This window comes from Thunnus maccoyii, chromosome 19 (assembly GCF_910596095.1).
Source record: "Thunnus maccoyii chromosome 19, fThuMac1.1, whole genome shotgun sequence".
Taxonomy (NCBI): Eukaryota; Metazoa; Chordata; class Actinopteri; order Scombriformes; family Scombridae; genus Thunnus; species Thunnus maccoyii.
Genome location: NC_056551.1, coordinates 20023281 through 20035836, shown reverse-complemented (window position 1 = coordinate 20035836; position 12556 = coordinate 20023281). Strand labels below are relative to the sequence as shown.

General features: G+C 39.8%; 1 protein-coding gene across 1 annotated transcript in view; it reads right to left on the bottom strand.

The window, feature by feature from the left end:
• Positions 1–12556, bottom strand: part of col27a1a (collagen, type XXVII, alpha 1a) — a 77116-nt gene that overhangs the window by 9744 nt on the left and 54816 nt on the right. The window contains exons 25-35 of the mRNA XM_042395632.1: positions 12472–12525; positions 12326–12379; positions 10909–10962; positions 10121–10174; positions 3688–3741; positions 3372–3416; positions 2791–2835; positions 2415–2468; positions 762–815; positions 337–390; positions 94–147 (exon numbers count right to left, since the gene is read on the bottom strand). Of these exons, the coding sequence (XP_042251566.1) occupies positions 94–147; positions 337–390; positions 762–815; positions 2415–2468; positions 2791–2835; positions 3372–3416; positions 3688–3741; positions 10121–10174; positions 10909–10962; positions 12326–12379; positions 12472–12525 (576 nt within the window). The remainder of the gene's footprint in view (positions 1–93; positions 148–336; positions 391–761; positions 816–2414; positions 2469–2790; positions 2836–3371; positions 3417–3687; positions 3742–10120; positions 10175–10908; positions 10963–12325; positions 12380–12471; positions 12526–12556) is intronic.

Here is a 12556-nt window from a genome sequence, read left to right as displayed (position 1 = left end):
GACACATTTACACATAAATACGAGTGAATGAAATGGACAACTACACCTGTTAGGAATGCAAAATATAATGTAGTTTAATGCTGATAAACGTACCCGCTGCCCTATTAGTCCCTGCTCTCCGATGTTCCCAACAGGTCCAATGGCTCCCTGATACAAACAAACACACATATGAGCATCAGAGCAGAGATAATACACTTCCTGTCTTTCTTTTCTCTCAAAGCACCAATCAAACTTTCATCATATTAGGCAGGCCACAGTTCATTACAATCTTTGACGTAAACTAATATCTTGGAATGTGAGAAAGGATATCCGCGTAAATATTGCATATTGTCTCACCTTCTCCCCTGGCTCGCCTGGCAGTCCTGGTTCACCCAGCTTACCTGGGGGACCCTTATAAATACAAAGATGGAGAAAAAAATGTTGAATGATTTTAGACACAACTTAAGGGTTAATGACTCTTTGGCATTAGATATGAACAATACATCAGGAGTGAGTTCCATTACGTATTGTCATGAGAGAGAGACTACTTTGTAATTGTGATTCATTTAATTGGGCAGATTACCTCAATCAGATAGCATTATTGATTCACTGGGGTAGAGTAAACAACAGATGTTACATATTTTATCATTCACAATGCCCTTTGTGTGCATGCGGATGTGTGACCTTATCCATGTGGAAAATGTGTGTGTGCATATGTCAGTGTGAGTGTGTGTGTGTGTGTGTGTGTGTGTGTGTATGTGTGTGTTTGCAGAATCTTTCACCTTTTGACCAATCTCTCCCAACAGTCCCAAAGTCCCAGGTGGCCCAGGTGGTCCCTATAGGAGACAACACAAATACTTGACTAATAACCAGACTAAAAACCTAACCAGAGGTGTTTCATGCTAATTAACTTCAGATATCATTAATTAAATACAAAAAATAGGAAATTTCTGGCTTATGTTGAATGTGGATGAGCCAACGGCAGATAAATCAGTAAACCACAGGTACACAGTTTGACTCTGAAAGTAATGACTAACTGTGTCAAAAACTGACGCGTTGCCATGATAATTTCTTAATATCAGCTCATATTAACAATGGTTGCTCCCCAGTTGACTTGCATCCAGTCCAAATAATAGTAATGTTATAACTGAAGTCACCTGTGTGGTCTTTTATTCATATTGCTTCCCAGAAAATTTAACAGCAGGGTTTAGAAGTGAATTGTCTACCAGTGAAAGCAGATGTGCAGCACAAGAGATGAAACAATGGAGAATGATTAGGAAGGAAAAATGAACAATATATAAATATACAGTATGCATAAATATAAGGGGCGATTCATATTTACTGATGGCTGCTGTAAAACTACACTTTATCTATCCTCTGTAATTAAATCTTAGTTTCCGGGTTACCACAATAGCCTGTTCAAATACTGAGCAGTTGTTAACTAACTATTATAAATGCACTAAAACTGACCTGTATTACATGATGGTTTGATTGTTATAATTAAAATGCTAATTACAGTGCCACAAACCAAAACAAATCTGTAATTTCAGCACATTCCAGTATTACCTCTCATTTACTTTCTCTAATTCACTCTCTTATATATCAGAAATACTGTAAAACGTAGTATAAATAATATCTGTATGAAGTACATTCAGTTGCCTCAGTGTTCTCCTGGTGTAGTAATGGCCACAGATCCATGTTTTATGTAATAGGAAACAGGAGAATGTCAGCCTGTGATTCATTCATACAAATGGAAATAATGAAAAGAGGGCAAGGGTGCCTGTCTCTAATATTACTGAGGTAAATTCAGTGTGCATGCAAACTAACAATTGTTTTTTATCCCTCTTTTTCTGCACTTCCTCTCTTATTGCTCATAAAATAAAACCACAAGTAGGATAGCAAAGCTTTTACAGTAACATGATTTGATCAGTTATGGCAATAATCACATCTATTTTCCCACATCTGAGTTCAGAAATGTAGCACTTAGTTGTTTCTTTTCAAAAATCAATCTGTTCGGTCAGTCACACAGCATGCCAACAGCTGCAGCTTGCTTTTCACTCTTCTGTCACTAAAGGACAGATGTGTAAAGGATGAGACAATTCTCTGGCTACTCTGCAGGAAACATTTAATACAGCCAAATATATATTTTAATAAGCACTGAAATATGTCTTATAAACTACCTCTTGGCTATCATATTTTGGAGCTGGGTAGAGTGAACCAGGCTGCTGTTTGTAGCCAAAGGAAATCTAATATAACTAGTAAGCATCGTTATGAAAAAGGGAGAGGAAATGTTTGATGAGTTTGAGTCAGAGTATTGCAAAAGTTTGGGGCCTCAACAGAGAAGATGAAAGGAGAGAGATAGAAGGAGATACAGGGAAGATGAGGAAACAGGAGAGGAAGATATGAAAGGATGAGAGTTGGATGGAGGGTCATACCGGCTCGCCCGCTATTCCCTTGTCCCCTGGAGGTCCTGAGGGCCCTTGGATACCCTGGAGACAGATAGGTCGGCGAACTCAATATACATGTACATGCCCCCAGACACCAAACATCAGCAACAGAACCAACAGTAGGTAATATTAGCAACACATAGTTAAATTATGATTCACTAAGCAATTCTAAAATAACAAAAATGTTTCGCTTTCACCAATTTTTGACATTTTAGAAGCCATGTCAGGCATTTAGTTGATTCCAATATTCTTAATCCACAAAAAATAAACAATCTAACACTATTGTATACTGTCCATATACAGTGTACTATGCAGAATACACAAGCTGTTGTTTTGGGGTCCATCTGTGCTTCTAAGGACTCACAGGAAAACCTTTAGGCCCAGTTTCCCCTGACTCTCCGATCTTCCCCTGCAGGGACACAAAGAAAAGAAGAATACATAAGACAGGGTAAATTAGATCATGGTTCATCAGCACGGGATCTGTGACGCTCACAAAAATTTGAGTACTAACAAGGAATGTAAATGAACACATACAGTGGGTCCATAATTACTGACTTCACCTTGACTTTCACTGACCAATGGCAAGATACTTTTATTTACAAACCTTTTCTAAATAAAGACTATTATATTTTTCAGTGATAGACATATTAGTTTAATTGCAGGCTGAGTAACATTCTCAAATCTGACCAATGAACCATACAAAAAAAAATTTTCTCATCTGTCATGCATGTAAATCTGGCCCACATTCTGTAGAAACCTCCCAAGGACAGTTATCTCCCCCAAAGTGATGTGTTGTTTCTGACTGTGCGCCTACACACTACTGGTATCATGTACTGTAGGTCCTTTAAATCATGCTGATGGCTAACCCTCTCCAGAGGAACATCAGCACCAAGAATATATGAGAGGGGAGGAATGGAAAAGTAGAAAAGTACCCCAATGCATTACCTGTGGTCCAGGGAAACCTATTTTTCCTGGAGGACCATCAAGACCCTGTGGAGAGAGCAAAGTATGAGAGATAGCCATGTGTTGAGATGTGTCAGTTTACTGTACGTTTCCTGCCTCGTGAGCGGATGGAAACTGATACAGAAGAAATGCCGCTTGCTATTTTTGGTGCATGAGATCCATTTTCCTATTGGAGAAAATATTATGATGCTATTATATGCCATTTATGGTCATTACTCTTGTGAATACATAGTTGGATATCATGAATGTTGCTTGTGTTTTTATATTTTATATCAAATGGCCCCGTCAGCATCCTTACCATCTTGCCCTCTATCCCCATCTCTCCTGTTGGACCATCAGGTCCTATCGCTCCCTGAAACAGAAGACAGAAGACAACTGTCACTCCACCAACAGAGGTCACTGTTACACAGTCAGACAGCCACAACCTACTGTAAATAAACAATCTTTGTATAGTGTGACACCAATAGTACCCCCATGTCAGAGGCAATGTGAGGGTTCCTGTATCCGCAAGCGATACTTTTCAGAGTAAATAAGGAAGTAATTTATGTATAACTGTGTGTGTAAAAATGAATGTGAGCATGTGTGCATACGGTGGTGCGACACCGTAGAAGTAGCTACTGGCCTCTCCTCCATCGAGTGTCCCACATATCACTCATAACTAGCAAGTTATTGCTGTTGAATTATTATAAACCTAGAGTCGGGACACAAAGTCTGGGCACACACACAGATACATACTGTTCACTCTTAAACACACACACTGTCAGAACAGTCTGACTGTTTAGATTACATGGGTGCAACTGTCAAACATAATCAATCTAGAGTGCTTAAAGGCCTGCTAGTCCAGTGAGCAGTGATAATAAATGGGAGCCAGGCAGTGGACCAATGCAGTCCATCTGCTCTGCACCTGCACCCAGACAAGTTTCTCATCTGAACTTTAAAAGATGCTGGCACACTGACACTGTGAAGATCCTCAATGGCTGATTATCACCGTCACTCTACAGGACAAATCGTGGCAGTCTGCGATTATGAATAACAAGTGGTAAACTGTGATTTTTAAAAAAAAGATCATTAATAATAAGCAGATATAACATGACACAGCCACACAGGCAGCCTTGTTGTATGAGTGGTTGATGATCGGGCACAGTGGGAGTTTGGCACGTGGAGAACGCCGCTAGCTGAAGTGCTATAAGCCTATTATACATAGAGCTGGATGAGCAGCGCTCATTAACATTCCTGTCTGGGGTACCTGCTACCCACTGCTTGCGTTTACATAGCCTGATTAGCCTGTGTGTAGGGACAATATTTCACTGCATCGGGCTATGGAAAACACTCAAATATTATGCTTGAAAGATAATTAATTACACTGAGTTACATTACTGTGTAACATAAGTGTCTGACCCCTTTCAAACAAAGGGAGAAAAGGAACACCAGGAGCTTGAACTCAAAACAGTCAGAAACATCTATTTAAACTAGCTTAATGATAACCACCGACTGCCGAGAGGGGGGGATGTTGACATTAATATGCTCTTCAATATGGGAAACATTAAGTGAGGATTTGTAGGTCAGACGTCATGAGAATTTATTAGATATAAAGTTGGACTGGTGATTCCTCATGGCTGACATCCACAAGTTTGAGTCCATGGGTTCACATAGGCTTTATACATGCAAATAAAGCATGTTTGAGCTTAATCTTCAACTTGGGAGAGACAGACTTACAGAGAGGCAAAAGCGGGACTAGCTTCCATACTGGTTTGATGCCAACATGTAGTCTTATCTCTGGTTGTTTATTCCACAATATTCCCATGATAGAAAACATTCCAGTGCCATGTTTCTGAGGGTCAGGCCAGATGTTATGTTGTCAACATTAAAGCCCTGTGCCTCAAGCCAAGTAGCTTACATCTAAAAGGATGTGTGAAAGTTTTTAGTTGTATACAGTCTCTTTTTACACTAAGATGTGTTATTCGGGCAGGCCAAGGCAATGTAGTCAAGTCAAGTCAATGTGCTTATAGGGCACATTTAACAACAAAGGTCGACCAAAGTGCTTTACAGAGAGATTGAATTATGGGATTATTTGATTGATGATTACAATCAAACAAAAACACAAGAATGATCAAATATAAACACAGGAAGGATCAAAATAAAAACACATACATAATTAAGTGGATATAAGTACATTAATAAAAGTGTAGAATATCTCAATAAAATGACAACACAAACAGTATGGCACAAATAACAAATAAAATACAAAGAAATAAAAGCCACAGTGCAGTCAGGCATGTCTTCATGATGACAATTACGAGGCTAAAGAAAAGAGATGGGTCTTAAGATGGGTTTTAAAGATATCAATGGAGGGGGAAGATCTAATTGTTAGTGGCAAACTTTCACAATTTAGGGCCAAAAACTGAAAATGGTCCATCGCCTTTGGTTTTTAACTGGGTGTGTGGAATGGAGAGCAGTGATTGGTTAGCAGATCTGAGGGGTCTGGAGGTTGAATAGGGGATGAGCAGTTCAGAGATGTAACCTGGTGCCAGTTCATGCAGTGCTTTAAAAAATATATAAAAGAATCTTAAAATCAATTCTGTACTTCACTGGTAACCAATGAAGAGAGGCCAATACAGTGGAGGTATGGTCCTTCTACTTGGAACCAGAGTCTCGCTGCTGCATTTTGAACCAGCTGCAGGAGAGATAGGGCTGACTGACTGTTTCCTACTTAGAGAGCATTGCAGTAGTCGAGGTGAGAGGAAATAAAAGCATGAACTATAGTCTCCAAATCCTTAATGGACAGGAATGACTTTAACTTTGCAAGTGATCTAAGATGGAAGAAGACTGTGCTGACAACTGAGTTGATTTGTTTATCAAATTTTAAAACAAAATCAAAGATAACACCACAATTTCTTGCGTGGGACTTTACATTAAATGACAGAGGCCTGAGGGTGTTGATTGTGGTTGCAGAATTGTCTGCAGAGACAAAGATTAGGACCTCAGTTTTATTCTGGTTTAGCTGAGGGAAACTTTTTACCATACAGGATTTCACCTCCTCGATGCAATTTAGAAGGGAGTTAACACTGCACGGATCACAAGGTTTCAGCAAGAGGAACAGCTGGGTGTCTTTGGCATAAATATGGTAGAAGATATAATATTTTCTGAAATAAATCCCAAAGGAAGCATATATAGGGAAAATAAAATAGGGCCTAATATGGAGCCTTGTGGTACTCCACAGGACATGGGTGCAGAGGAGGAGGATACATTATCAATTGTAACAGAGGCTGTTCAGTCCTGGAGGTAGGAGTCAAACCACTGAAGGGCCTGTCTCTGAATGCCAACAACATGCTTAAGGTGTTCCAAGAGGATGGAGTGATCAACTGTGTCGAAGGAAGCTGAGAGATCCAAAAGAATTAAAATAGTGAATTTCCTGAATCAAAAGACAAGAACATTCATTTGTCACCCCCAGGAGAGTGGACTCTGTGCTATGAAGCATCCTAAAACCTGACTGAAATTTGTCCAGTATGCTGAATTTGTCCAAGAAGGAGATGATTTGAGAGAAAAGTATTTTTTCAAATATTTTGGATAAAAATGAGAGCTTTGGGATTGGTCGGTAATTATTAGGAATAGACAAATTTGGGGGTGAATGACAGCATGTTTAAAGCAAGGTAGGACATAGCCATTGTCCAGTAATTAACAGAGAGCTGTTAATTACTGATAAAATACTAGACTAAACAGTCAGTGTCCAGCACTCAGGTGTGAGGGAATAACGTCTAAGGGACATGTACTTGGGTTCATATGTGAGATAATATATGTCAAAGAAGAGAGAGAGAAAGTTCAAAGTTGATGATAACTGAGGAGCATGAGCTTAATTCTTATGGATGGTAGGAGGGCAGTGAGATCTGAGATTGTATAGTGTCAATTTTGCTAATAAAGAATCATAGGAAATATTCACGGGTATCTGGTGTTGCTTCATGACAATTTGTAACTGCAGTGTTGAGTACTGTATTTATTGTACTGAATAAAAATTTGGGTTGAAGAGCATGTTTGAAGATGATATCAGAAAAATATGTGGCTCTGCTTTGAAAAACTGTTGGTTTTTAGCCAGACAGTATCTCACATGCTGGTAAGACACTTGGAGTTTATCTTTTTTCCATTTACGCTCCACTCTCTTGCATTCCTGCATAACTGCATGAGTTATGGAGTTAAACAAGGGCTGAGCTTTGATTTTTTCTTTTCTAACTTTGTAGAGGGCAATTGAGTCGAGAGTATTGGTGCAAGACCAAGTGAATACTGTGACCAGTTCTTCTGTGCCCATACCAGCAGGGGGAGCTTTAATGAGAGTAAAGCAGAAGGCATCTGACAACTGCCTGGCAGTCAGAGGGGTACTAGACCTGGAATAGTTTCCTGGCGGAATGGGTTTAGGAGTCTGGGAGGGGAGAGAGGTGGAAAACATAATGGGCCAATGATCAGATTAACTGATGCCAAAAGTCAGAATAAGCCAAGAGTATGACCATGAACGTGAGTAGGACCCCTGACTAACTGGGTAAGATTGAAAGGGTCAATTAAAAGTAGAAAATCCCGAGCAAGTGGGTTAGATGGACCGTAAATGATTTAATATCACCTGATGAATGACAAATGCTCTCCTTCATTTTCCTTTATCAAAAGAGAAATCAAATCAAATCAAATCAAATTGTCTGTCTTAACCTTGACTTTACACTGTTTTGATTGTTTTGGACCTCTTAATTTTTTGTTTACTTGTGACATTAAATAAAGGTTAATTTTGTTTGTCTAGGTGAATGAGGACATGTGAAGAACTCTGATTCCAAAAGTTCTTGCACTGCATCTTTGAGACAGAGCTTGTGTGTATTTTGGTAACAGGGGGGATTTGTGTGTCTTACAGTATGTCTGTGAGAAAACCACCTCTGTGTCTCCTAGTTTGCTACACTCGGGTCTCTGAGCTTGGACTACTCAACATAAGTCATAAAGCATCAGGCAGATTTACTGGCAGTGGAAGCTGCTGACATTAGTATTAATTGAAAACACAGCTTGAGATATGAAAGCGTGTCCAGGCCAACCACAGCGAGGCCCATCTCCCATGGATGCCTCAGACAAAGAAGCTCAATGATATTTTATCCCGATTTCCACTTTTCAGTGTGGAGTTCATGGACCATAGCAATAAAAGGCATCCTTTAAAAACCTTTGAAAAAAGTCAGTTACAAAATCTGCATTCCTCAGGAGCAAAGCAAATCAAGGACAGAGGGAACTATATCACCAGCAGAAGCTGAGATGTGTCTGAAAATGTCGAGCAAAATAAATCACAACATCAGTTTTATTGTTCACAGCCATCATTGCCATCATCATCATCCTCAAAAACCATTATTGTCATTGCCCCTCCATTCTCTTTGAGTCCATATGCAAACTGTGGATTCAATAATTTATTTGCTGTCATTCCAGAGGCCAAAATTTATGATCAACATTACTCTTACCAAGAGAGGTCAAGCACCTCCACAAATATTATCTGAGCTAAAATTTCTGTGAGTGGTATTTAGCCGGGTGAAATTCCAGTTCAAATCCCCTTGTTTTCATTTCTCACAAAATACTCTGGAGTTGTACGTGCATTCACTTTTATTAAGACTGCAAAAATCTAGTTTAACAAATCCAAGGGTGGTTACTGGCATCGTCTGTATATTAATTTTCTTTTTGTTGAGTGCTAGAATTATTTTACTTTTAGGCTGACAGACTTTTTCCACTTTAGCAAGTGCATCTAATCTAACACTGATTGCTCCTACCACTTTAGAGCTGCCAGTGAGCCACCTAAATGGGACGTGGCCATAATTAATGTTAATAGTTACACCCATGTTACACATCTCAAAATGTATAAGGAACAATTTATCAGTTGTAAATCTCAATCAAGGTTATAGGATCTGGGTACTGTTTTTGATACATAACAAAGTCACATTGAGCTTATTATTTATTTGATATGGAGATATCATATTAGCACTGAACCAACAACATACGGTGATGTAAAGTACATTGATACATTGTGTGTAGTGTTTTCGGCATAATGCTAATGTGAAATAACTATCCACTTGTGACTTTCAGACATTAAATATCTAAATCAGGTCTTTAGTGATCTGATAAATGTTGTTATGAAAAACATCCACAAAAAAAGTGAATTCCAAATCTTGTAAAATTTCACTCTTATCTAATGGTCTTTTCAGATGTTAAGTGCATTAAGGAGAAACATAAAACTTAGTTGTATTTCCATGATTCTAAAAAGGTCTCAAAGCTGCTATTGTGGTTTTTGTGAGTGATGTCTTATGGGTTTGGATTCCTCTGCTAACCCAAAGTTATTGAACCCCCTGAAAAAAGCTCATTGTTCCATTTATATGTTTTTTTTTTTTTTTTTAAGAGCTGTTTGTTTTATATCACTGGAGTTCTTCCAGCAGTTATAATGAGCATTTACTTCTGAAAAGGATGAACAAGACTCATTCTTTGACTCTGAACCCAAGAATGTGTTGTGCAAGCACACATGTCCATATAACACACATGACATCAGTCCAGATGCAGTTCCCTATCGATTTATTATGTTCCAACAGCTCAACAATGACCGCAGTGGCAAAGTGATGAGTCTTTTTCCATGTTTCTTAGCTGTTCCTAACTCAGAACTATGATGATACACTGATTGTAAAACACCAGTCACCACCTAAGCTGCAAAAACAACAGGTGTGAAACTTCAAACTTACCCGCAAGCCTTTGGGTCCTCTGGTACCGGCTGGCCCAGTTGTTCCAGGGGGGCCCTGGTGAACAAAAGAAAATGAGAATAAGAGGAAAAGAAAGAGGGAATGGAAAAAGGAAAGGAAAGATAAAACAAAGGTTTGCACTGACAGACCACAGAGCCCCCTGGTTGTTGACCCTGGAGGGGGGCAGCCTGACCTCGGGAACACACTATGGGGTTTGTTGTTAGATCTGTCACTCACACCAATTAAAGGGCCTGCTCTGGAATCCTGTTCGGCTGCACCCCAGAGCCCCGTATTTATGTTTGTTTTGGTGGCTCAGTGGCCCCCACCTTCAACTGACACTGGGCCCGCACTCTGTCAAACCTGGCCATGGCAAGGCCACAGCAATGGGAGACAGGGGGCGGGGGGCAGGGGCAACTTCTAATTGGTTATAGGTGTTTGGCTTTTGACTGACAGGAGGGTAATGCAGGTTCAGCAGGAGGCTGCCGGCTCTCATTATGCTCAAAGAAACCTTTGCTGCAGACTGCATTCTACTGTCATGTGCTATGAGAGGATACTGGCTACAACCACCAAGAAGATACCTTTTGTAAACAGACAAAGTTATTCTTTTGTAGCCTTTTAGCTATTATCAGGCATCAGTTTTCCCTAACAGAGCCACAGTTGTCACTTAAAGCTGTGACTAGACCTAGATGGAGCACCTGTGGTCAACTGAACAGCTCATCGATTATACAACATCATCTGCAACAATGATTAAGAGAAAAAAAAGGGAGATGAGTAAAAGAGTGGTGACTCACTGGTCTTCCCGGTGGTCCTGAAGGCCCGGTTTCACCTGGTGTCCCTGGGTGACCCTATCACATGTGCACAGACACAAATAAAGTGCTTTTAATACTCTAACTCACATTAATGTGACATCATCAGAGTAAAATACGTTTTCAAATGTGACTTTATTTTAGCGACATTAAAGTCACAAACCCACTCTAAATTCTTTGGATAGATGTGATGGATTTCATTCACACACATAAGCACAAACATGCATCTGCAGAAATGCTCTGAACACTTGGAAGGACATCTGCTGTAACAATGAGACAATGGGGAAAATAGAAAAACAGACAGCCTGAGGAGATGATTTTATATCTGAAAACATACTGCCTTTGGCTACTTTTCTTTCTCCTTTATATGGCCTGATTTTTTTGGCCAGACCATTTGTAAAAGCATAACTGTAAAATGGGGAGTATTTTAAGTTAAACCACTCAGATCAGCTGAGTGCAATAAAATCTGTCCAATATGCAAACCTATAGTGCAGAACGCAGCTCTAATCTCATGCGTGCGTCCGCAGGAATAAATCATAAATGCCTTCAGTGTGAGCTCCCTGTTAGTAGCTATAGATGTCTGCTTGTCAGCTCCCTTCACTTTGTATGATGCTGTCTTTTTCAGAGGGTCTGTTTCTGTTTTGCAGCTGAGAGAACGGGCCAACAGAGAACTTCCTTATACTGTAAGTGTGTGTGTGTGTGTGGTTAAGTCCTCAGAGAAATCCAACTGGCTGTGAGCCAGCAGGAAACTTCTCTCTGTTTCAGCAAGAATGATGACTAAATTCTCATCCACTCGATGCCTGTCATATATATTGGACAGTCAGTACCAGATACAGACATTACATGATAGAGAAGCCACTTGCTCCGTTTGAAAAAGCAAGGTATGTGTGTGACAGGGATAGAGTAAAACCCATGAAACTCGTGACCTTTGGAGACACTCAGATGCCCTCCAGAATGAAGACAAAACAAGGATTGATGTCTGAAAATGAAACATTGTCTTCCTTTCTTTTTTCCTTTGAGTGAAGCTGTCCGGGATGTAAATCATTGGAAGTCATCAATTTGAACTATTTCATCCTTTGTTTAAACTGTATTGTTAAGGCTTTGTGCAGTTATTAGATCAAACACACTAAAGGTTCCCTGCAAAGTGCCAAATCACTGGTCCTAAGTCATCCCTGGGGTCATGTGCCTCTTTTCCTCTTCAGCATATTCTTGCTGTATTGACCTAATACCAGACATGAGTATATTCCCATGGGAATAACACACACAGTTTAGTTTAAGATGACTATTCTTTAGGATTTCCTTTAAGACAAACCGCCGTGCCCAGAAAATCATGTGTAAGCACATATTTTAGCGTTCTCAAATTTCGCTATTTACTGTATCTTCACTCTTTCTTGTATCTTACCGTTGATCCCTTTTCTCCAGGTGGTCCAGGAAGGCCCATCTCCCCTCGATCCCCCTAAAAAATGACACAATGACAACGTTCAGTCTTCAAAGTCACCTTGTAACGTCTCATGATTAATCTACAAAGAAAGAATCAATCATTTTCACCTTCTCTCCTGCCAGTCCTGCCTCTCCCACAGGTCCGATGAAACCCACCAAGCCCTGAAACACAGAGACTCAGTGTTGGATGGAT